The following is a 27,641-nucleotide window of genomic DNA, read 5'->3' on the forward strand; positions in this document are numbered from 1 at the left end:
CACTGTCAATGTCCTTTCAGGCTAGACAGCATTTAACCTATTAAGAAATTCTGACTCCAGACCGAGGGCACTGACTGACTGGCTGCCTTCTATTTTCTCAGCTTCAATGACAGTATCTTGAAGACATCTACAAATAGCTTTGGTCTTGCTTTTATTTGGTTTGCCTTGATTGGTGAGTCATATAGCCCATGTTTATACATCGACAGGCATCCAAGTACTACTTGCTTGCTTTCATTCCTCTGGGGTCTGTTGGTTACACACCTAAGTACTGGGTACATTCACTAGGAACCAATTGAAAGCAAACTGCCTGAAACAGGGAGGTACTAGCCTGAACGTTTTCGATAAGAAATGCTTGTTTTTGTTGCAGCGTGTTTCTCATTGCAAAATGTTTTGCTACGGTGTGCACTAATGAATGCACCCAATGACTGAGTTACCCTGCCACTCCCCTTTGTTTGTCCATCCAAATCCAGCATTGAAATGACTCTAGTTGTCTTTGCTTTTACAGGTGTCCTATATCATCAGTGCCATGGGAAAAGAGCACGTTGTTGTCCTGGAGAAGAATGAGTATGTATTGACCTCCCATGTTCTCCTTTGTCTTCTCTTGTAGATAGGCTTAGGCGGTATCCAGATTGTCATACCTTCATACTGACCTTGCTCCATACCAGGATATTTGTTAATACCGGCACTGAATACAAGGGGCGCTATTTTCAAACCCCATTAATCCTCTAATCCAAAGCTTAGCAATGCTAACAAGTACACATCCAATGGAGAATGTTAACTAACTACTAACAAGCACTTTGCGTACATTTTATCCATCCTCTGACCCAAGTATTTGCAGGACAGATAGCCCAGATCATTAAGTTATACAAGTAAATAAAACATGTTACACACAGTTTGCATCATGTACAAAACAAATACATTGCTCAAAAAAATAAAGGGAACACTAAAATAACACATCCTAGATCTGAATGAATGAAATATTCTTATTAAATATGTTTTTTCTTTACATAGTTGAATGTGCTGACAACAAAATCACACATTATCAATGGAAATCAAATTTATCAACCCATGGAGGTCTGGATTTGGAGTCGCACTCAAAATTAAAGTGGAAAACCACACTACAGGCTGATCCAACTTTGATGTAATGTCCTTAAAACAAGTCCAAATGAGGCTCAGTAGTGTGTGTGTGGCCTTCACGTGCCTGTATGACCTCCCTACAACACCTGGGCATGCTCCTGATGAGGTGGCGGATGGTCTCCTGAGGGATCTCCTCCCAGACCTGGACTAAAGCATCCTCCAACTCCTGGACAGTCTGTGGTGCAACGTGGCGTTGGTGGATGGAGCGAGGCATGATGTCCCAGATGTGCTCAATTGGATTCAGGTCTAGGGAACGGGCGGGCCAGTCCATAGCATCAATGCCTTCCTCTTGCAGGAACTGCTGACACACTCCAGCCACATGAGGTCTAGCATTGTCTTGCATTAGGAGAAACCCAGGGCCAACCGCACCAGCATATGGTCTCACAAGGGGTCTGAGGATCTCATCTCGGTACCTAATGGCAGTCAGGCTACCTCTGGCGAGCACATGGAGGGCTGTGCGGCCCCCCAAAGAAATGCCACCCCACACCATGACTGACCCACGCCAAACCGGTCATGCTGGAGGATGTTGCAGGCAGCAGAACGTTCTCCATGGCGTCTCCAGACTGTCACGTCTGTCACGTGCTCAGTGTGAACCTGTTTTCATCTGTGAAGAGCACAGGGCGCCAGTGGCAAATTTGCCAATCTTGGTGTTCTCTGGCAAATGCCAAATGTCCTGCACGGTGTTGGGCTGTGAGCACAACCCCCACCTGTGGATGTCGGGCCCTCATACCACCCTCATGGAGTCTGTTTCTGACCGTTTGAGCAGACACATGCACATTTGTGGCCTGCTGGAGGTCATTTTGCAGGGGTCTGGCAGTGCTCCTCCTGCTCCTCCTTGCACAAAGGCGGAGGTAGCGGTCCTGCTGCTGGGTTGTTGCCCTCCTACGGCCTCCTCCACGTCTCCTGATGTACTGGCCTGTCCTGGTAGCGCCTCCATGCTCTGGACGCTACGCTGACAGACACAGCAAACCTTCTTGCCACAGTTCGCATTGATGTACCATCCTGGATGAGCTGCACTACCTGAGCCACTTGTGTGGGTTGTAGACTCCGTTTCATGCTACCACTAGAGTGAAAGGACCGCTAGCATTCAAAAGTGACCAAAACATCAGCCAGGAAGCATAGGAACTGAGAAGTGGTCTGTAGTCACCACCTGCAGAACCACTCCTTTATTGGGGGTGTCTTGCTAATTGCCTATAATTTCCACCTGTTGTCTATTCCATTTGCACAACAGCATGTGAAATTTGTCAATCAGTGTTGCTTCCTAAGTGGACAGTTTGATTTCACAGAAGTGTGATTGACTTGGAGTTACATTGTGTTGTTTAAGTGTTCCCTTTATGTTTTTGAGCAGTATATTAGACAGCAAGGCTCTTGATCCAGGATGGGATTCTTTGCTGTTACCAAAATAAGCTTGATTTTGGAAGAAGCTAACCACTTAGCTAGATCGCCATCTGGCTACTAAATTAGCAAACCGTAGAGCAGTTAGTACATTTTTGACAGTTAACTTAATAGGTATAAGATATCTAGCTGGCAAACGTTTAGTTGTGAATTCCATATTCTAACTCGATCACCTGGTGAGTGCTGCACAACAGTGTGTGACTCACAAGGCTCCGATCTTGTCGTTGTGTGCTTGTTAACAAACACCACGTGACTGGGACTACCAATGATTTTTCGTTATGAAGTTATTGTGACAGGTGATATGAAGAACGCAATGAACTTTATCTCTAAACTTATACCTGCAGTCTAAATTGACTGCAGGTATTTACTTAAAGTATCTACAAATATTGCAATTTATTTAAAAAAGACCTTCCCGTGGCTATTTCCAAATATCCCGGTATACAGCCCAAGCCTACTTGTCGAAATTGTTTATCTAATTTAAAGTGATTAAATGTAATGGTGTTCCTTAAATATCTTTAACAACAGTCATGCAGATGATTATTGACAGGGTTTTAGTATAGCAGTATCACACACTGATTTCAAATCTACCTCTAGTCCCCAATCCCCTGCATGTAGGATTTGTTGGAAAATGAACAGAATTTGGCGGACGATATTCTGGTCAGAGGCACTCGGCCACTATTCTGTTGTGTTTCTCTCATAGTTAGTATTAGCAATATGTTAAACTCAACCTAGCTTATTTAGAAGTCAAGGTGCAGTAATGACAACATCTATGATTATTTCTGCAGGAGTAACCAGGGGTTAGGGGTTGATTTTGGGATTCAGCAACTGTCCAATAGCACTCCTGTCAAGTGATGTGACAGGTTGTTCCCGACCAGGGATGGGGCAGAGTGCAAGGGCCTTGGGCAACTCGGCCTGCAGCCCATTAGACCTTTTGAAGGGAATGGTTTATGAAGCAATTCAATATACACCGCAGCATTTCTGTTTCATCTATAAAAGTTGCAGAGCTGCCCCCAAATGAATTTGCGTTAGGCTGGTCTGTGGCTAGGTCCATTATGCCATGTTATCCTGCACACTGCGTGGCTAAGAGGCAGTGCTCTACTACCAGTCTGTTAAAGCTACAGTGACGCTTTCCTCATAGTGATATCGGAATCCAAAGGTACACTTGTAGTTTGTCTTTTGGAGAGCTGCCCCCACGGCAAACTTGAGGGTTTTCTGAAATTGTGCACTTTGACAGAGAAATGCAGAGTTGACAATTTTCTAGTTGTTAACACTACCTGCTTAGGAGACTAAGTTTGTCAGCTCAATTGTTGTCAGCCAAGGACATGGCCAGAAGTTACAGATGCAGTTAAATGATAGTTTTGTTCTTATAGGCTCTGTTGTTCATAAAAAAATACCCTGCCAAAGAGCATATGCTAATTGTCTGCTATTGTGAGGTGGGAGGGGTGACAATATTTGACGTGTGTCCTTAAAAACGAGGGCAAAAGTGACAATTTCATGCTATGCGAATGTGACTGTTTTAAGAGCCACAAAAAAACAGGTCTTAACGGTAACGCAGTTGATAATGACATGGATTTTGAGTGAGGAAGTGCAGCCTATCTAACCATGATGCACAGTTCCCATGGAAGGAGAGCTGTGCCTTTTGGGCCAGTGAATTTCATATTGATAAACATTACGCTGCTCTTGATAGTATCACTGATCGTTAATAAGCTTACGTATCAGCCTCACGGCCTTCGTCAGAGCTGGATAAAGGCCGAAACGTAAGCTTATTAAAGATCAGACATACTATCAAGAGCAGTGTGCGATTTCCGTTTTCCTTCATCTTGTTCAACCATGACCTGTAAAAAAAAGATTGCTCAGATGTACGAGTGCCTTTTTTGAATATTGATAAACGATTGCTTTCCCCCCATTTTCATTTATATTGATTTAAAAACCAATCACGGCCTACCCTCCCCTTAATCAAGGCTGGTTTAGCAGCATCACATAGGTGCGTCTTTTTATCCTGGTCATCAGCCAAAAGTAGCCTATGAATAAAGGGTTTTTAAAGGGTCTACTGAGCGTGCGTTGAAATATTTTCGTTCTTTTCCCCCCTAATGTGTTTTCATTATTCACATGCATTACTGTACCTGCATTTTGCTTGTACCTGCGTTTTGCTTGTTTTGCTTGTTCTTCTCTTGTTTTCAAAGAGTGCCCTTCGTCCCATTACCAAAGACACGCTCCTGGCTGCTCTAAAGTACTCTATCCTCCTACATTGCCATATCAACGGCAGATATACAGTACCAGTCAAAAGTTGGGGGACACTTACTCATTCAAGGATTTTTCTTTATTTCTACATTGTAGAATCATAGTGAAGACGTCCAAACTATGAAATGACACGAATGGAATCATGTAGTAACAAAGTGTTAAAATAAATCAAAATATATTTTATATTTGAGATTCTTCAGTAGCCACCCTTTGTCTTGACAGCTTTGAGCACTCTTGGCATTCTCTCAACCAGCTTCACCTGGAATGCTTTTCCAACAGTCTTGAAGGAGTTCCCATATATGCTGAGCACTTGTTGGCTGCTTTTCCTTTACTCTGCGGTCCAACTCATCCCAACCCATCTCAATTGGTTTGAGGTCTGGTGATGGTGGAGGCCAGGTCATCTGATGCAACACTCCACTCTCCTTGGTCAAATTTCCCTTACACAGTCTAGAGGTGTGTTTTGGGTCATTGTCCTGTTGAAAAACAAATTATAGTCCCACTAAACGCAAACCAGATGGGATGGCATATCGCTGCAGAATGCTGTGGTAGCCATGCTTGTTAAGTGTGCCTTGAATTCTAAATAAATCACTGACAGTGTCACCAGCAAAGCACTATCACACCACCACCTCCATGCTTCACGGTGGGAACCACACATAAACTCATGTATGATGTCGATGTGGTAGTCTTACCTTACTATTAATACTGCAACAACCCATCATCAGTAGGGTAAAACTAACCTGACCAAGTCATCCATTCACCTACAAAGGCACAGCGGTTGGAAACAAAAATCTCAAATTAAGGACTCATCAGACCAAGGGACAGATTCTCCCCTGAACAGTTGATGTTGAGATGCCTTCTTGAACTCTGAAGCATTCATTTGGGCTGCATTCTGAGGTGCGGTTAACTTTAAGGAACTTGTCCTCTGCAGCGGTCCTCATGAGAGCCAGTTTCATCATAGCGCTTGATTGTTTTTGGAACTGCACTTGAAGAAACTTTAAAAGTTCTTGATTTTTTTCCCCCTAATTGACTGACCTTCATGTCTTAAAGTAATGATGCTGTCGTTTCTCTTTGCTTATTTGAGCTGTTCTTGCCATAATATGGACTTGGTCTTTTACCAAATAGGGCTATGTTCTGTATACCTCCCCACCTTGTCACAACACAACTTGTTGGCTCAAATGCATTAAGAAGGAAATAAATTCCACAAATTAACTTTTAACATGGCACACCTGTTAATTGAATTGCGTTCCAGGTTACTCCCTCATGAAGCTGGTTGAGAGAATGCCAAGCGTGTGCAAAGCTGTCAAGGCAAAGGGTGGTTACTTTCAAGAATGATGGCTACTTTCTCACATGATTCCATATGTTATTTCATAGTTTTGATGTCTTCTATTACTCTACAAAGTAGAAAATAGTAAAAATAAAGAAGAAAAAACCCTTGAATGAGTAGGTGTGTCAACTTTTGACTGGTACTCTATATAGTGCCCATTTAAAATCAGTGTTGCAGAGAATGCAAACGGATTTCAACAATATAAAAAAAATAAAAAAACTTGACTTGAACTTGGCAAGAAGTCAACTAAATTACAACTAAAGACATAAACAAAATACATTAGTGATTTTTGTTTTTTCCTGCAAATTTCTGAGATGCCACAGGAATGCCCGTCTGCATGCGTATCTCTACTCTTTGTGTAGCCGTTAGTGAAGATTCTAATGATAACCCTGGTAGAGATGGAAAGGCTTTCCCAAAAAAACTAATTTAAATGTTAACTAGTATCCTATGCCTTCCTGGCAGAATTATGTAATGATTATTTGTATAAATCCAGTGGCCATTTGTTTCGAAAATGCTGCAGTCACATGAGCGCTACAGAAACCTTGCGAACCAAACCACATTCTCTTGCTGGTGCGCACTTGTATTGAAAGGTAATTACACCCAAAAATGCAATTTCTTCTATTTTTGACAGACCTCAAAAGTGGTCTCCTGATGTGGTTTAAGCACATCCAATTTGGTTGTTTTTCTAAGTATGAATTTGAGAGTGAGAGTGGAAATCTGGTAAAACGGAATCAGGCAAAAAAAATAATAAAACCAAGCGTTGCTCAGTTAACTTTTGTGTTCCCCCAAGAAGTGCTCCAAGGGAAGGGGTTCCCCTTTACGGTCATTGGATCCCTCTTCCCACTTATTCCCCTCCAGCCCAGAGAGGACTTCATGAACATGCCGCTATCTTCCAAATACGTTTTTTTTTAAATACTCAAAGCTTATTTAAAACTCCAACAATGCCTCATTGTTTTCTGTGCGCTATTATTAGTCTGCTTATACTGTGGTATTCTAGTAGGAGAGTGTATAAACATGTAGTCAATGTAGTAATTTCTGATAATGTGCCCCACATCCAAAGTACACTGAACTAAAATATAAACAACAATTTCCAAGATTTTACTGAGTTACAGTTAATATAAAGAAATCAGTCAATTGAAATGAATTCATTATGCCCAAATTGATCGATTTCACATGACCACCATTTGCCTCATGCAGTGCTACACATCTCCTTTTTCATAGATTTGATCAGGCTGTTGGTTGTGGAATGTTGTCCCACTTCTTTTCAATGGCTGTGCGACTTTGCTGGGTATTGTTGGGAACTGGAACACGCTGTCATACACTTTTGATCCAGAGTAACCCAAACATGCTTAATGGGTGACGTCTGAGTATGCAGGCCATTGAATAACTGGGACATTTACAGCCTCCGGGAATTGTGTACAGATCCTTGCGAAATGGGGCTGTGCATGAGGTGATGGCGGCAGATGAATGGCATGACATTGGGCCTCAGTCACGCTATATCTGTGCATTCAAATTGCCATCGATAAAATGTAATTGTGTTTGTTGTCTGTAGTTTATGCCTGCCCATAACCCACCGCCACCATGCGGCACTCTGTTCACAACGTTGACGTCAGCAAACTGCTCGTCCACACAACGCAATCTGCCTGGTTACAGTTGAAACCGGGATTCATCTGTGAAGAGCACACTTCTCCAGCGTGCCAGTGGCTATCGAAAGTGAGCATTTGCCCACTGAAATCGGTTACGACGACAAACTGCAGTCAGTGGTGGTGGCGCTTGGCTTGCACGTGCAAATAGTGTTATTGTCAAATAGTGTAATTTGACGTGTATCTTTTTTGACACGCAAAGACCCAAACGGCGTTCCATAGTATGTCGTGAAGTTAATAGCAGTGACACTATTACTGTAACTCCGGTAGGGCAACATCTGAAAAATAGCACACTTAGTAGTGTGTACTGGTGCTCGACCATTCACGAAAGCAAACTTCACCCACGACAGAGAACGGTTGATTGTCAAGGGCGATGAATACCATTATCTTGGTGTTAATGGATTTCGCCTTTGAGTTGTCTCGCTGAAATGTTCTTACTCTTTCAAATGAGTGCTTGACTTGTTGACTGCTCGATCCACACAGCAGACATTGTTGGCTAGGTTAGGAATGCTGTGTCGCACATCTATTGCAACATTTTACGTGGAATCATTGTCATGTGCATACCTATATAAAGTAGGTACGTCAGGTTTGCCATCAGATTTGCACATCGGCGTTAAACTAGACATCGAGACAATATTGATGTTGGAATTTTTAGGTAATATCGTCCAATTCTGATATGTTCACCTATATATTGTGCATCCCTAATAATTACCTTACCAACGTTCTCTAGTAATACTATTCCCATGCTATATGTCTTTGGTCACGTGCATGAGACGCATACATGTATCACGTTAACTGGGCAAGAGTTGAGAGAATAAGGAGTATTTTTCCTAAACAAATTAGAGATTTCGGTAACAACTTTTCAGTCACAAATGGCTGTAATTAGGTTCCAGCTTCAGCAACACGGACAGCGCGTTTAACACTTTGATGTTCTGTGGTGGTCGCTGGAGCAGGGAGGAGAGCGAGACTTGCTGTCTTTTTAAAATATATATATATTTTACATACCGCAAGTCTGAGCTTAAAGAATCAGACAAGCTCAGTTAATATATTTGATTAAAACGCATAGGATGTGTCCATATATGGAAAAAATATGTTTTAAAAATGTTAACCAATCAATACGTTGCAAGAACCGAGGACTTTTGGTCATCCAATATATGGCTTCTGGACAAGTCTCTGAATGTCCTTGAGTGGCCCAGCCACAGCCCGGACATGAACCCGATCGAACATCTCTGGAGAGACCTGAAAATAGCTGTGCAGCGACGCTCCCCATTCAATCTAACAGAGCTTGAGAGGATCTACAGAGAAATATGTGAGAAACTCCCCAAATACAGTCGTGGCCAAACGTTTTGAGAATGACACAAATATAAATTTTCACCAAGTCTGCTGCCTCAGTGTCTTTAGATATTTTTGTTAGATGTTACTATGGAATACGGAAGTATAATTACAAGCATTTCATATGTGTCTCAGGCTTTTATTGGCAATTACATGAAGTTGATGCCAAGAGTCAATATTTGCAGTGTTGACCCTTCTTTTTCAAGACCTCTGCAATCCACCCTGGCATGCTGTCAATTAACTGCTGACGGCAGCCCATTCTTGCACAATCCATGCTTGGAGTTGGTCAGAATTTGTGGGTTTTGGTTTGTCCACCCGCATCTTGAGGATTGACCACCACAAGTTCTCAATTGGATTAAGGTCTGGGGAGTTTCCTGGCCATGGACCCAAAATATTGATGATTTGTTCCCCGAGCCACTTAGTTATCACGTTTGCCTTATGGCAAGGTGCTCCATCATGCTGGAAAATGCATTGTTCATCACCAAACTGTTCCTGGATGGTTGGGAGAAGTTGCTCTCGGAGGATGTGTTGGTACCCTTTATTCATGGCTGTGTTTTTAGGCATAATTGTGAGTGAGCCCACTCCCTTGGCTGAGAAGCAACCCCACACATGAATGGTCTCAGGATGCTTTACTGTTGGCATGACACAGGACTGACTGTAGCGCTCACCTTGTCTTCTCCGGACAAGCTTTTTGTCCGGATGCCCCAAACAATCAGAAAGGGGATTCGTCAGAGAAAATGACTTTACCCCAGTCCTCAGCAGTCCAATCCCTGTACCTTTTGTAGAATATCAGTCCGTCCCTGTTGTTTTTCCTGGAGAGAAGTAGCTTCTTTGCTGCCCTTCTTGACACCAGGCCATCCTCCAAAAGTCTTCGCCTCACTGTTTGTGCAGATGCACTCAGACCTGCCTGCTGCCATTCCTGAGCAAGCGCTGTACTGGTGGTGCCCCGATCCCGCAGCTGAATCAACTTTAGAAGACGGTCCTGGCGCTTACTGGACTTTTTTGGCCGCCCTGAGGCCTTCACAACAATTGAACCGCTCTCCTTGAAGTTCTTGACGAACCGATAAATGGTTGATTCAGGTGCAATCTTACTGGCAGCAATATGGATATTGCTGCCAGCAAGATTGCACCTAAATGAACCATTTATCGGTTCGTCAAGAACCTCAAGAAGAGCGGTTCAATTATTGTGAAGAAGGCCTCAGGGTGCCCAAGAAAGCCTGTGAAGCCCTTTTTGAGCAAAGAAATGATGATAGCACATGTTTCCTTTTTAGGTAACTATGGTTGACAGAGGAAGAACAATGATTCCAAGCACCACCCTCCTTGTGAGGCTTCCAGTCTGTTATTTGACTTAAATCAGCATGACCGAGTGATCTCCAGCCTTGTCCTTATCAACACTCACACCTGTGTTAATGAGAGAATCACTGACATGTCAGCTGGTCTTTTTGTGGCAGGGCTGAAATGCAGTGGACATGTTTTTGGGGGATTCAGTTCATTTGCATGGCAAAGAGGGACTTTGCAATTAATTGCAATTCATCTGATCACTCTTTATAACATTCTGGAGTATATGCAAATTGCCATCATACAAACTGAAGCAGCAAAATTAATATTTGTGTTATTCTTAACTTTTGGCCACGACTGTACAGGTGTGCCAACCTACTCGAGACTGTAATCGTTGTCAAAGGTGCTTCAGCAAAGTACTGAGTAAAGGGCTGAATACTTGTGTAAATGTTATATTACATTTTTTTTATTTTGATTTAAATTTTTATTTTAACTTTTTTTTGCTTTGTTTGGGGTGTTGTGTGTAGATTGAGGGGGAAAAACATTTGAATCCATTTTAGAATAAGGCTGTAACATAAAATATGGATAAAGTCAAGTGTTCAAGTAAATATGAACTGCTTTAACTACCACAACAACAAAATATAACCGGTAAAGCAAGTCTCACAATTTTACTTAATTTAAAATTACCATACATTTTTAATCAGACTTTATGATGTTGACTCTTTGCCCGGCCCTGATACTTATGTTCTGATGTGTAATTCCTGACAGAGGGTGTAACTTCAGCGTGTGTTTTGTTTTGAAGGCTACTGCTCCCCGAGGACTTCACTGTGTACACACATGCCAAGGATGGATCTCTAATAACCAACAGACCTCCAATGCAGGTAAGACCGTTTAAGATAACCTAGGGGTACTAAGGCTTGGCGATATCCATATTTTCATATCAATGATATGTCCTTGATGTTGTGGTATACATTAGGAACACCTGCTCTTTCCATGACATAGCTTTCATCTGGTCAGTCTGATCCCTTATTGATGTCACTTGTTAAATTGACTTCAATGAGTGTAGATGAAGGGGAGGAGACAAGTTAAAGAAGGATTTTTAAGCCTTATAACTGATCAATTATGTAGTACATCGTGAAATCATGCATGAATTACCCTACACCATCGCAAAGCATGTGAAATATATTCACATGCGTGCTGCCTAGTTTCAGCGGAATATCATCTGCAGGCAGTAATAGTGTGACCTAAAGTTTGGCGTGTAACTGACAGCGTTTTAACTACTTAGACGTGTTTGTGCCTTATCCAAATCATGTCCAGTCTATTTGAATATTCCCCAACCAAAGAGCGAACCACAGCTTTTAACCTGTCTAGCGGAACCCCTCGCCTACAACCAATGAAATTGCAGGACGCCAAAAACAAATCAACTGAAATCTCATAAATCAAATTTCTCAAACACACAAGTATTAGGCACCATTTTAAAGATAAAAGTCTCGTTTATCCAGCCACAGTGTCTGATTTCAAAAATGCTTTACAGCGAAAGTTCCACAAACGATTATGTAGGTCAACACCAACTCACAGAAATACCCAGCCATTTTTTCAGCCGAAGAGAGGAGTCACAAAGCACAAATGGAGGTAAAATTAATCACTAACCTTTTGATCTTCATCAGATGACACTCATAGGACTTCATGTTACACAATACATGTATGTTTTGTTTGGGAAAGTATTTATATCCAAAAATCTTATTTTACATTTGCGTGTTACGTTCAGTAGTTCCAAAACATGCAGTGATCTTGCAGGGAGCCACATGAATTCAGAGATATTCATAACTATTATACATGGAACTTTAGATACACTTCTCCTTAATGCAACCGCTGTGTCAGATTTTTAAATAACTTTACGGAAAAAGCATAATCTGAGAACGGCGCTCAGAGCCCAAACCTGACAGAGAAATATCCACCATGTTGGGTAGTCAACATTATTCATAAAAAGCATTATAAATATTCACTTACCTTTGATCTTCATCAGAATGCACTTCCAGGAATCGCAGTTCCACAATTAATGCTTGTTTTGTTCGATAATGTCCATCATTTATGTCCATTTATGTCCAATAGCTTTTTTTGTTAGGGCGTTTGGTAAACAAATCCAAAAGCTCGATCTGGTCCATTCGGACGAAACATTCAAAAAGTTATATTACAGGTCGAAGAAACTTGTCAAAATAAGTATAGAATCAATCTTTACTATGTTTTTATCATAACTCTTCAATAATGTTCCAACCGGAGAATTCCATTGTCTGTAGAAAAGCAATGGAACGAGAGCTACCTCTCAAGTGAAAGCGCGTGACTGAGAATGAGGCTGCAGGCAGACCCCTTGGTCAAACAGCTCCCATCTGGCCCCCCTTCACATGAGCAGCCTGAAACAACGTTCTAAGGACGGTTGTCATCTAGTGGAAGCCTTAGGAAGTGCAAAATAACCCATATCCCACTGTGTATTCAATAGGGGTGAGTTCAAAACCTACAAACTCAGATTTCCCACTTCCTGTTTAGATTTTTTTCCCATGTTTCTGCCTGTCAAATTAGTTTTTTTGTTATACTCACAGACATCATTCAAACAGTTTTAGAAACTTCAGAGTTTTTTTTCTATTCAATACTAATAATAATATGCATATATTAGCATCTGGGACTGAGTAGGAGGCAGTTCACTCTGGGCACGCTATTCGTCCAAAAGTGAAAATGCTGCCCCCTATCCCAATGAAGTTAATCAGGGCAAGGTGACTGGAAACATGACCGAATACAAACAGTGTAGTTATTCCCTCCGCAAGGCAATCAAACAAGCTAAGCGTCAGTGTAGAGACAAAGTAGAGTCGCAATTCAACGGCTCAGACACAAGAGGTATGTGGCAGGGTCTACAGTCAATCACGGACTACAAAAGAAAAACCAGCCCTGTTGCGGACCACGGTGTCTTGCTCCCAGACAGACTAAACAACTTCTTTGCTCGCATTGAGAACAATACAGTGCCACTGACACGGCCCGCTACCAAAACATGTGGGCTCTCCTTCATTGCAGCCAAAGTGAGTAAAACATTTAAACATGTTAACCCTCGCAAGGCTGCAGGCCCAGGCGGCATCCCCAGCCGCATCCTCCGAGCATGCGCAGACCAGCTGGCTGGTGTGTTTACGGACATATTCAATCAATCCTTATACCAGTCTCCTGTCCACACATGCTTCAAGAGGGCCACCATTGTTCCTGTTCCCAAGAAAGCTAAGGTAACTGAGCTAAATGACTACCACCCCGTAGCACTCACTTCCGTCATCATGAAGTGCTGTGAGAGACTAGTCAAGGACCATAACACCTCCACCCTACCTGACACCCGAGACCCACTCCATTTTGCTTACCGCCCCAGTAGGTCCACAGACGACGCAATAGCAATCACACTGCCCTAACCCATCTGGACAAAATAAATAACTATGTAAGAATGCTGTTCATCGACTACAGCTCAGCATTTAACACCATAGTACCCTCCAAACTCGTCATTAAGCTCGAGACCCTGGGTCTCGACCCCGCCCTGTGCAGCTGGATCCTGGACTTCCTGACGGGCCGCCCCCAGGTAGTGAGGGTAGGTAACAACATCTCCACCCCGCTGATCCTCAACACTGGGGCCCCACACGGGTGCATTCTCAGCCATCTCTTGCACTCCCTGTTCACCCACGACTACGTGGGCATGCACGCCTCCAACTCAATCATTACGTTTGCAGACGACACTTCAGTGGTAGGCTTGATTACCAACAACGACGAGACGGCCTACAGGAAGGAGATGAGGGCCCTCGGAGCGTGGTGTCAGGAAAATAACCTCACACTCAATGTCAACAAAACAAAGGAGATGGTTGTGGACTTCAGGAAACGGCAGAGGGAGCAGCCCCCTATCCACATCGACGGGACAGTATTGGAGAGGGTGGAAAGTTTTAAGTTCCTCGGCGTACACATCACGGACAAACTGAAATGGTCTACCCACACAGACAGCGTGGTGAGGGTGCAGCAGCGCCTCTTCAACCTCAGGAGGCTGAAGAAATTTGTTTTGTCTCCAAAAACACTCACAAACTTCTACAGATGCACAAACGAGAGCATCCTGTCGGGCTGTATCACCGCAACTACGGCAACTGCTCTGCCCACAACCGTAAGGCTCTCCCGAGGGTAGTGAGGTCTGCACAACGCATCACTGGGGGCAAACTACCTGCCCTCCAGGACACCTACACCACCCAATGTCACAGGAAGGCCAAAAAGATCATCAAGGACAACAACCACCCGAGCCACTGCCTGTTCACCCCCCTATCATCCAGAAGGCGAGGTCAGTACAGGTGCATCAAAGCGGGGACTGAGAGACTGAAAAACAGCTCCCATCTCAAGGCCATCAGACTGTTAAACAGCCATCACTAACATTGAGTGGCTGCTGCCAGCATACTGACTTATGTTGGCAGCAGCCATACTGACCAATATACCACTTTAATAATGGAAAATTGATGTAATAAATGTATCACTAGCCACTTTAAACAATGCCACTTTATATAATCTTTACATACCCTGCATTCCTCATCTCATATGTATATTCTGTACTCTATACCATCTACTGCATCTTGCCTATGCCGTTCGGCCATCACTCATTCATATATATTTTATGTACATATTCTTATTCATTCCTTTACACTTGTGTGTGTATAAGGTAGTTGTTGTGAAATTGTTAGGTTAGATATTACTGCATGGTCGGAACCAGAAGCACAAGCATTTCGCTTGCATTAACGTCTGCTAACCATGTGTATGTGACAAATAAAATTTGATTTGAATTTACCACAGGTGGAATCCAAGTTGTAAAAACATCTGAAGGATGATCAATGGAAACAGGATGAACCTGAGCTCAACTTCGAGTCTCATAGCAAAGGGTTTGAATACTTATTTATATAAGGTATTTCTGTTTAATACATGTGAAAAAATGTTGAACAACCTATTTTTGCTTTGTTATTATGGGGTATTTTGTGCAGATTGCTCAGGATTTTTTTTTTTAAATGTAATCCGTTTTAGAGTAAGGCTGTACCATAACAAAATGTGCTGAAAGTGAATGTCTGAATACTTTCCGAAGGCACCTGTATATACTCCTTACTTGAAACATGAATATCTTAACAGCCTATCTGTTATTATAGACATGTTTGCACAGTGGCGAACCAATAGGCCTTCAGTGTGTGACAGGTTTTTGATTCTGAAAGGACAGAAACCATAATGCCAGCGCACTCATGTAGGAGTGCACTTTTTGTAAAACGCGAAGGGCCAGTGTTGTAGACGCAGGTATAATCCGTATACCCACATTTCGTTCAGTGGGCATTGCTTATACTCACTACTTAATCCCTACGGATGTGTATCAAAGTAGTGTAGTGGAGGTATACAGTGGAAACGGGTTCTCTGGAGTGATGAATCATGCTTCACCATCTGGCAGTCTGAATCGGGGTTTGGCGGATGCCATGAGAACACTACCTGCCCCAATGCATAGTGGCAACTGTATTGTTTGGTGGAGGGGGAATAATGGTCTTTGGAGTTTTTTCTTCGTTCCACTGAAGGGAAATCTTAGATTTCAAATGGGTTTCCATGGCACACAATCCATGTCTCAAGGCTTAAAAATCTTTCTTTAACCTGTCCCCTCCCCTTCAGCCACACTGATTTGAAGTGGATTTAAAAAGTGACACCAATAAGGAATCATAGATTTTTACCTGGTCAGTCTGTCATGGAAAACGCAGACGTTCCCAATGTTTTGTACACTCTGTGTGTGTGTACATGCACAGTCAGTCAGGTCCAAAATTATTGGCACAAATATATAATACAGATACTGAGCTATATTGCATGCTCAAAATTTGGGAAATTATATTCTTTAACTAATACATCTGTTTTGAATACCTTGAGCCTTTTTCTATAATGTTTTATGAGATTGGAGAACACATTGGGAGGGATTTTAGACCATTTCTCCAAACATAATCTTACCAGAACCTTGATATGCTTTGTCTGCGCTTATGTACTGAGATGGCCATTGCAAAATGTTGATTATGTGGTCAATTAATAATTTCTTTGTGGATTCTGATGTGTGCTTGGGGTTATTGTCTTGCTGGAAGATCCACTTGTGGCCAAGTTTCAGCCTCCTGGCAGAGGCAACCAGGCTTTTGGATAAAATGTCCTGATACTGGAAAAAGTTAGAGGCCATTGTTGACCTTAAAAAGGGCCCCAGGACCAGTGGAAGCCAAATAGCCCCATAACATCAAATATCCACCACCATGTTTTGTAGTAGGTATGGGGGTTTTTCAACCCAAAACCCACCACTGGTATGTATGGCCAAAGAGCTCTGTTTTCATGAGCAATTGTATTAGTATAATAAAAATACATTTTAGCTCAGTATTTTAATCATTTATTTTATGCAGTCTTTTTTGTTCATCTTTATAATCGGTGCCAATAATTTTGGACCTGACTATCATTTATCGTGATATCATGGATATATGATAATACCGGTATGCTCATCACCTAACCCAACAGGGCACTGACAATGTATCACCCATTTAACATCTCTCAAATGCACTTCTTTCTCATAGCTTTTTATTGACTGATTTGCGACTGCCTTGTATAGAAACGTGTGCTGTGGAAATGGCCTCTTCTACCCAACCTGTTTTTGTGTGATTTAATGGATAACTATGTTTCTTTAAAACAGAAACTCATGTTAAAAGTATCATACAATCCGATAAAAACAGTCACTTCAGTACAACCATCCACAGTGAATTCTTAGTCTTTTTGATTGGATGTCCTATTTGTATGAGACCGACTGGGTTGAACTTGGGTCTCCTGTGCGCTACAAGACTGTTACAGCCCTGCTGTCAGGATCGTGAAGGTACAATAAAATAGTTCTATCTACTAATTAATTGGCGTTCATTTCTAGGGATGCACGGTATATCGGAATCAGCCGATATTAGCTAAAAATGCCAGCATCGGTATCGTCCCGATGTCTAGTTTAACGTCGATGTCAAAGCTGACGTGCATACCTATATAATGTAGGTACATGAGGTAATGATGCCACGTAAAATGTTGCACTACACCTGCCACACAGCATTCCTAACCTAGCCAACAACGTCTGCTGTGTGGATCAAGCAGTCATTTGAAAGAGTAAGACTTTCAGCTAGACAACTCAAAGGCGAAATCCATTAACACCAAGATAATGGAATTCATTGCCCTTGACAATCAACCGTTCTCTGTCGTGGGTGAAGTTTGCTTTCGTGAATGGTCGAGCACCAGTACACACTACTAAGTGTGCTATTTTTCAGATGTTGCCCTACCGGAGTTACAGTAATAGTGTCACTGCTATTAACTTCACGACATACTATGGAACGCCGTTTAGGTCTTTGCGTGTCAAAAAAGATACACGTCAAATGACACTATTTGGCAATAACACTATTTGCACATACAAGCCAAGCTCCACCACTACTATTGGTAGCACTGTCAAAGCTGTAAAAAACATTATTCAAACAAGCTAACACCGGCCACGAGCTATGTGTTTACAATGCCACGTTGGTAATAAAGCATTATTTGTTCGTCCACAACTTCTGGGGTAGCTAGCTTTAGCTTGGTACCGAGCTAGCATCAATACAACCAGCCTGAAAACAATGCCCAGTAGAAACTGCAGTCGTTTTCATTATTCTTAGAAATGATTTAGGAATCTAGGTAGTCACTTGTTGTTCGCCAAATGAACTTCAGTTCATGAAAATACATAGCTAGCCTGCTACTTAACCATGTTGCCCAAAGCCAATGTTATAAGCAGGCAGCTTGCTTGTGAGGCTCGACCTGACCGGGTTATGTGTCGTGAAGCTAGCCACAATAAGGATTAGGCACAATAGGATAATTTGTGTTTTGCCTTCAAAATTAAAGTACCTCTTTGAAAGTGATGAAGGTTACAATTGGTGGAATCATGCCATATTTAGACTAGATAATGTTAAACACGATTGGAATGTGAAGCAATGATATGGGGTATCCGTCTACTCGGTGACAGAACACAACTGTGAAGAGTTTACCCAAATATTAGCGTTGTAGCTCTTTTCGCATGACCTTGTGAAATCACCTCCCCAGTCAGCCTATTGTGTGTATTGACATTCACATTGTACAGCTTTACCTAAGGATTGGGGATCAATGACATGGGGTAACAGTCTACTCAATACTAGAGGTCGACCGTTTAATCGTCATAGCTGATTTAATTAGGGCGGATTTAAAGTTTTCATAATCTGTAATCTGCGTTTTTGGATGCCGATTACATTGCAATCCACGAGGAGACTGCGTGGCAGGCTGACCACCTGTTACGCGAGTGCAGCAAGGAGCCAAGGTAAGTTGCTAGCTAGCATTAAACTTTTCATAAAAAACAATCAATCTTAACATAATCACTAGTTAACTAGACATGGTTGATGATATTACTGTTTTAACTAGCTTGTCCTGCGTTGCATATAATCAATGAGGTGTCTGATAAATTAACATCGAATCACAGCCTACTTCGCCAAATGGGTGGTGATTTAACAAAAGCACATTCGCGAAAAAAGCACATTCGTCCCACAAATGTACCTAACCATAAACATCAATGCCTTTCTTAAAATCAATACACAGAAGTATATATTTTTTTAACCTGCATATTTTGTTAAAATAAATTCATGTTAGCAAGCAATATTAACTAGGGAAATTGTGTCACTTCTCTTGCGTTCAGTGTAAGCAGAGTCAGGATATATGCAGCAGTTTGGGCCACCTGGCTCGTTACGAACTGTGTGGAGACCATTTCTTCCTAACAAAATCCGTAATTAATTTTCCAGAATTTGAAATAATTATGACATAACATTGAAGGTTGTGCAATGTAACAGCAATATTTAGACTTAGGATTGCCACCCGTTCGATGAAATACAGAACGGTTCCGTATTTCACTGAAAGAATAAACGTTTTGTTTTCAAAATTATAGTTTCCAGATTTGACCATATTAATGACCTAGGCTCCTATTTCTGTTTGTTTATTATATTGTAATTAAGTCTGATTTTATATTTGATAGAGCAGTCTGACTGAGCGGTGGTAGGCAGCAGCAGGCTTGCAAGCATTCATTCAAACAGCACTTTCCTGCGTTTGCCAGCAGTGCTTTGCAATGCTTGAAGCGCAGCGCTGTTTATGACTTCAAGCCTATCAACTCCCAAGATTAGTCTGGCAATACTATAGTGCCTATAAGAACATCCAATAGTCAAAGGTATGTGAAATAGTAATGGTATAGAGAAATAGTCCTATAATAACTTCAACCTAAAACCTTTTAACTGGGAATATTGAAGACTCATGTTAAAAGGAACCACCAGCTTTTATATTTTATGTTCTGAGCAAGGAACTTAAACGTTAGCTTTTTTACATGGCACATATTGCACTTTTACTTTCTTCTCCAACATTGTGTTTTTGCATTATTTAAACCAAATTGAACATGTTTCATTATTTATTTGAGACTAAATTGGTTTTATTTATGTATTAAGTTAATGTTAGTGTTAATTCAGTATTGTTGCCATTATTACACATATAAAAATCTTTCCATTTTAATCGGTATCGTTTTTTTTTTGGGCCCTCCAATAATCGGTCTTGGCGTTGAAAAATCATAATCGGTCGACCTCTACTCAATACCCAAGATTTTCTCCCAACGTCCTCAGTTATCGGACTCCAAAATATCCATGCAGTATTGTTTTTCCTCGGGAATAGTGTTCAATACACATAGGTTGACAATAAATTTGGCTCAATAAACAGTTGTTTCAGTCCCACAATAAGAGCTATGATAATGTTCTCTGGGTGTCACTGAGTAGACTGAAACCCCCATGTCATTGATCCACAATCCGTAGGCAAGGCTGTACAGTGAAATAAGTATGCCCCCAATGAAATTCTAAAGTATAATACATCCAGTGTGATTTCAAGACTTTTGTCAAATTAACAAATTGCCTTTTGTTGATTTTATGTAACAACATTCCAACCTCATTTAGCATGATCTTTTCAATTATTGCTTAATTCTACTATTTGTATGCATTTGCATCACTGTCAATGACACTTTTTTTGAAGGCTAACCGCAAAGTCCACTATTGTGGCTAATCCTTATTGTGGCTACCTTCAACTAGATGGGTCCGACCACCATTAAACAAATAAGAACTGTCTTATAAATTAGGGTTATTTTAGATGACACCTAGCTATATAGTTAGCTAGCTATATTTCAGTAGCTATATAGTTAGCTAGCTAACTATATAGCTACTGAAACAGATGTCGTTTTGCTATGTTTTTGGAGAACATTCTTTGCATCTATGAGCTAACAAACTTTTTATGACCAGCACCAGCGAGACACCTGAAATACAATTGATAGTGTAATCAATGTGTAATAACTACGTAAACAAGGTATGAACGTGTTAAATTATCTGCAGTCATATTCAGGTCCTGATTGGTCAACAAGCTTATTGTTAATGTATCTTTTTTGACATGCAAAGACCCAAACGGTGTTCCATAGAAATCCTGATTGAGAATGAAACGACTGAACAAATTAACAACGAAACAGCACAGCAAGTAAGTGAAAGAAATGGGGACATACGTAAATGCCAAAATAACTTTTTGGTCAATATGGTGTGTCTAACCTCTAACTAGGAAAGTCAGTTAAGAACAAATTCTTATTTACAGTGACGGCCTAACCCGGCCAAACCTGGACAACGCTGGGCCAATTGTTCGCCGCCCTATTGGACTCCCAAGCACAGCCAGATGTGATAGTCTGGATTCGGATCAGGGACTATAGTGACACCTCTTGCCCTGAGATGCTGTGCCTTAGACCGCTGCGTCCGTGTGTGTGTGACTATTTAACTGTACTAAAATGCTTTAAAAGCCGCTAAAATTTTACATATCGGTTATAGCTATTGTTTTTTTTGGCAAGGAAAATATCGGTATCGGCCAAAAAAATGTAATATTGGTGCGTCACTAATTTCCTTTTCGGATGGAGCCAGAACAGGCGGAAGCAACTCCCATTCTGATGGAGGAAGGGAGTTGTGTTGGGTTAAAGACACACACATTCATCACGTCATCATTGTTGTCCTCCACACTATTTACTGCTGACTCTGTTTTACTTCCTATATGACGCTGACATTTTAGTACTGGTATCAGCTATGTTTTGTGGAAATGTATGCATTTTGCAGAAGAAAGCGTATGGCGCGTTCTTACTTTAAGCACTGGTTTCCCCCTCTGCATATTCATAATGAGTCCAAACTTAGCTCACAAAAATCATGACTAAGAGCAGCAGTTCTGGGAAGATGATGTAACCGTCTGGCATACAGACAGACCTACTGTACAGTCAGGAATGCTTTTAAACGATTTAATTTGAAATAAAACATGTTTTAAATGTGTAGTCTTTTATTGATCACTGAAGAAGTGATGGAGAGGGACATAGAATAGAACTAGACCATCCCCAGCACTTTCTCTCCTTTTTGGCTAGACAGATGAAATATGGGTGGTGTGTGAAGACGTCCATCTTCTGCATTTGTTTTACATTGAGAAGGTCACAGAGATGGTAATCTTGCCATGTTAACAGTATATCACAAGACATTACAGAGATGGGGGCAGGACGTTTGTAGACTCTTTGTTTGACCCCTAGAGGGTGGGACTGTAGAAGGCTGTGCTGTCCGGTTGTCATGATCCCCCGTCGTCTGACTCAGGATCCCCAGGGAGCCTATCAGAAAGGGGGATTTGTGGATCTGGATTAAAGGCTCATGGTCGTACTGGCATGTTGTGACATCGCTGTCTAATGACAAATGCTGAGTAACAGGAAACACACTTAAATATTTTGATTAAAATCAGTACTGTTGTGATCAAGTCAGTCAAATGTTATTGTAATTGACAATCGGGAGTCTCACATGTTCCTTTGTTCACAGCAGGAGGCAAGAAATGGCCTATCATATTATTTTTGTATTGCCAATCTCATTCAATTCTACATCAAGCCTATGTTGGAACTGGTCTGTTTGATGCCTCCATGCCATTGCCTACATTTCAAATGCAACCAAATTGTGATTCCTGAGCCATAAGGGCATCGGCAGATGAGCTATATAATCTAATTGTGCAGACTGTCGTGAAAATGTTAGCAAGAGCCTAGAATGACAAAAATTGCCATATTCTGTCTGTTGTAGAAGGCTGTTCCTATTATCAACACCTGGAGAACCTTCTCACAGACACTGGGCAGGGCCATGGCGCAATGTGACATTCTCAGTTGCAACATACGACTAGAGTTTTTTTTTTAGGATATCTTTCAGTTGTTTTATTCTGTTTAAACATCTCAAAGCGCAGAGATTTAGACATGGTGTACAGTGCTAAATACTGACCTTTTCACTTTGGCAGTTTAAAAATGACACTCCTGTGAACAAAATGTGAATGGGGCCTATACTTACTATATTCTGATATACTATTTTTATTATACAATACATTTTCCTCAGCCATGCTGGAGGACTTTTTGTTTTGGTATTACTGGGAAGAAGTCAATGGAGGATGTCTGGAAAAGAGGGGATTTTCCTGTAATGCTTTAACTTGGATCCCTTCCCTTGATATAGCTCATATCTTCCCTGCTCTACGACTGACTTTTTTTTGTGCCACAAAAATGAGTCTGATTTTGAAGTTGTCGGCAAACCAGAGTTTGCGGGTATTTTCTCGTCACTGGATCTGGGGCGAAATAGTAGGACAAGGTTGATCAGGATCAAGAAATATATGTTTGTGTTGGATACTGTCAGTGTGCTATAGTATGATGTCTACCCAAAGTGGGTGAAAACACACTTTGGTGGTAACTTCACTTCCTTATGTTATACATTTTACCAAGACAAATATGATTATTCATATATTTTTCAGTGGGGTCTTTCTCTAACATACTGTATCATTAACATTATATCCAAAAAGTCAAATTTCGTAACCTAATTTCTTAACCATCTGATAATAAACACCAAGCTCTGACAGTGCAAGTTTCGTGTAACAACTTTTGAGGATTTAACATTTTGTGGTCAAAGTTGTTTTTGCGGGTCGAAAAATGTGCATGACACGAGCTGAATTAATTAAAAAGCTTGGTATACGCTCAGTGCTCCGTTGAAATTTCAGATACTCTTGTTTTTGTGAGAAATCTAAGAATTACAGGAATTTCTAATATGAAAAGCATATACTAAAATGCTACATGTAATGTCTCAATCGATATCCATCTTACCTTTTTATAGCTTGTCCTGCGGATTCAAGGAAGATTAGTGTAATGGGAAAGTGAGCTTGTCAGGTAGCCTTTAATTCTTGCACAGAATCCAACACAGCTGACATGGTGCATACTTTTTTTTCTCCTCTGAAATACGGATTATGCTCAATACATGAGGTTTGGACCATTAGTCTTAAAGGATTATCGACACAACGACCATATTATTTTACCCATTGGTCAAAATGTGTTTTAGATTGGGCACCCTAATTCTAGTATTTCAGCTCTCAATCTTTTTGATAGTCTAACATTTGTTAGTGAAAATGCAATACAAATGAGAACATTTTTAAATGAAGTCAAAGAATTGAGAGGGAAAATTCTGCTCTACGTGTGATTTGTTAACTTCATATTGTTTTGTTATTTTAACAAACCTTTTATGGAGCGAGTCACAGGAAGTAAGAAATGTGACCGTCCGGCTCAAATCGGTCTTATGTAACCAAATTTGAAATAGTTTTTTACTTTGGATAAAAGTAGAGAGACAGAGCCAGGAAATTGTATATCATACACTACAGTTGAGGAACAATGGGAAGATAATTTTGGTTTGAAAGTTGATAAACTTGTAAACTCACTTTTGAGAAAACGGCCTTTGAATGTTTTGGTACTACTACTGGAGAGCCTTTCTTTGTCTACACCCATTCAGCATCGTTCACACCCTCTTAAGTTTTAGCCCCACCCATCTTTTTAAAGGTTTATCTGAGCGTTCTGTACTAACAGCACTCAAGCTAACTTGCTAGCTACTTCCAGATGCAAATGCCCGAACAGCTCACATTTAACATTACTCGCCCTTACAGAGCTGGTTAGGCTGTTATGTTATCCAGAGCGTTGGTGACTGCAACTGTGCTGTCATATTGTCCGTTAATAAATTCAAAGCATTTCGCTCTCGGAGCGTTGAGCATGCACACCGGACACTCTGGCCGATGAGTAGGGTTGATCCGAATGTTCTGACCTCACAATGGCAGTCAAGCACCCAAGCTAACATTGGCTAGCTTGCTAGCTACTTCCAGACACAAATGAGAGAACCTCACTCTGACCATTTTACTCACCCTAGCAAAGCTGGTTAGGCTGTTTTCATGTTATCCAGCGCTTTGGTGACTAACTGATGTTGACAACAATTGAATTACGCTTTTTACTGACACAACCATATTTTAACGGATGTTGAGTGTTTGTAAATTCATCAGTTATTCACTTAAATCAGTTCTACCAAATCTCTATCAACATGTTAAATGTGCAACCAGAGGGGGAAAAAATCTAGATCACCTGTACTCCACACACAGAGACGCGTACAAAGCGCTCTCTCGCTCTCCATTTGGTATATCCAACCACAACTCTATCCTCCTGATTCCTGCTTACAAGCAAAAATTAAAGCAGGAAGCACCAGTAACTCGGTCTATAGAAAAGTAATCAGATGAAGCAGATGCTAAACTACAGGACTGTTTTGCTATCACAGACTGGAACATGTTCCGGGATTCTTCCGATGACATTGAGGAGTACACCACATCAGTCATTGGCTTTATCAATAAGTGCATCGAGGACATTGTCCCCACAGTGACTGTACGTAAATACCCCAACCAGAAGCCATTCGCACTGAGCTAAAGGGTAGAGCTGCCGCTTTCAAGGTGCGGAACTCTAACCCGGAAGCTTACAAGAAATCCCACTATGCCCTGCAATGAACCATCAAACAGGCAAAGCGTCCATACAGGGCTAAGATTGAATCATACTACACCGGCTCCGACGCTCGTCGGATGTGACAGGGCTTGCAAACTATTACATACTACAAAGGGAAGCACAGCCGCGAGCTGCCCAGTGACACGAGCCTACCAGATGAGCTAAATCACTGCTATGCTCGCCTCAAGGCAAGCAACACTGAGGCATGCATGAGAGCATCAGCTGTTTCGGACGACTGTGTGATCACGCTCTCCGTAGCAGACGTGAGTAAGACCTTTAAACAGGTCCACATACAAGGCAGCGGGGCCAGACGGCTTACCAGGACGTGTGCTCCGGGCATGTGCTGACTAACTGGCAAGTGTCTTCACTGACATTTTCAACATGTCCCTGATTGAGTCTGTAATACCAACATGTTTCAAGCAGACCACCATAGTCCCTGTGCCCAAGAACACAAAGGCAACCTGCCTAAATGACTACAGACCCGTAGCACTCACGTCCGAAGCCATGAATTGCTTTGCAAGGCTTGTAATGGCTCACATCAACACCATTATCCTAGAAACCATGCAATGTTCCAATATCTATTGGAAACCCTTTCCAGAAGAGTGGAGGCTGTTATAGCAGCAAAGGGGGGACCAACTCTATGTTAATGCCCATGATTTTGTAATGTGTCTTGATACATTTGGTCATGTGTATATCCCTAAAGTGTCTGTGTAAGATCTAGGATCCGTTTTGCCTTTAAGATTATATGGACAGAATTATTGATGGGTCTACCATACCATCCGATTGCCCTATACTCTGAGAGGAAACTCTCTGAACCTTTGTTTCAGTGAGCTCCCATAGTTCTAACTCTCTACATGCTGGGCATGAAGGCTAAGACAATTAGCTAATGCTATTGTTAGAGAGCAGGGTGCTGCCAAGAATGCTTAAAAGGATAGGACACAGCATTTCCCTATAGATAGCCAGGGGGAGATTACAGACAAATGCCAAACATGTTTAATGGTGTTATTTAAATTGGAACTCAATTAACCCCTACAACACTGTCAGTTCACGTGAAACCATTTCAGTTGACTTTTTAAAATCATGTCTAACTTTGAAAGGACATTGCTCTGAAATATGTGCATGGGTTAGAAGTAGGCCTCATAATTTATTTGCAAACCTCGACATGAACTCAGGACCAAATCTCTACCTCCACGTCAAGCCCCATCTTGAATCGTCAACATTGAGTGACGCGCTTGCCTGGCGCTACACCAAATCAAGATTCATCACCTCACCCAAAGATTTCACATTTTCTGTCACAAGAAATTAGGCTCTTAAATTGACTGTGGCTAACACGATGATATAACTTGCCATGCAATTTGAGTCAACTGTAACACTGACAATGGCCTTGCCAGGTTGACATTACCTCATGTAGGGGCCTTGCCTTCGAGCATCTCCCCTATAGCCTCTCTTGATACATGTGGTTGTTTGACTCTTTAAGACATTACTGAGCCGCCATTCTCTTTTATCCCTTCCGCAGGATCACTGTCACTATCGGGGCTATGTGGAGGGCGTGGAGGGATCATCTGTGGCCATGAGTATCTGCTTTGGACTAAGGTAACCCTTAACAAAAAAAAACAGGCTTCTGGCCAATCTTTTGCCAATTTGCCGCAAATTTGGGGTAAGCTAATTTGCATGTAAAAATATGAGTTTTGTGGAAAACTGTTGCGGCAAATTTGTGCCGAACATTCTGTTTGCTGAAAATTTGCTGCAAACTCATTATGGATATGCCAATTAGATCAGGTTTTTGGTTACTTTGTGTATTAACAATATTGAAATGTTGTATCTCCAAACCAACTCGCATAACTTTAAAGGAAAAATCCACCCATAACCAATCATTCCTTTAACTTGTTCTCACAGTGTTCTCCCAATACAGCCTCTTCCAACACCACGGGTAGGGGGAGAGTATCCATCTGCAAAAGTGAAAGTTTGCTTTGATGCCAAGTCAGCTCATATTGTTGCTACCTTAGCTGTTGTGCTAGCTAACATGCCTCTGAACAGTGACACTAGCATATTGGCATGCATATTATTGGTATTAGCTTAAAGACAGCAACTTAACACCTACAAATATCAGTGTTTTAAGCAAATCATTAGTTAGTTAGCTAGCTATCACATACATTTTGCAACATTTTGTATTCTTATTGTCCATAATTTTGTTGCGTTGTTGAGGAATCTGCAAAAACGCATTTTGTTGGACGATGTATACCATGCGTACCTTTACATACTACTAATAACATTTGAAACTTGAAATATGTTAACACCAGCTAGCCAGTTAGTGGTG

General features: G+C 41.4%; 1 protein-coding gene across 4 annotated transcripts in view; it reads left to right on the forward strand.

Annotated features, from left to right (window-relative positions):
• Positions 1–27,641, forward strand: part of adam9a (ADAM metallopeptidase domain 9a) — a 78,099-nt gene that overhangs the window by 13,407 nt on the left and 37,051 nt on the right. For all 4 annotated transcript variants that reach the window (XM_021606716.3, XM_021606717.3, XM_021606718.3 and 1 more), the window contains exons 3-5: positions 506–564; positions 11,153–11,231; positions 26,841–26,917. In XM_021606716.3, the coding sequence (XP_021462391.2) occupies positions 506–564; positions 11,153–11,231; positions 26,841–26,917 (215 nt within the window). The remainder of the gene's footprint in view (positions 1–505; positions 565–11,152; positions 11,232–26,840; positions 26,918–27,641) is intronic.

This window comes from Oncorhynchus mykiss, chromosome 6 (assembly GCF_057628025.1).
Source record: "Oncorhynchus mykiss isolate SJ-2025 chromosome 6, ASM5762802v1, whole genome shotgun sequence".
Classification (NCBI taxonomy): domain Eukaryota; kingdom Metazoa; phylum Chordata; class Actinopteri; order Salmoniformes; family Salmonidae; genus Oncorhynchus; species Oncorhynchus mykiss.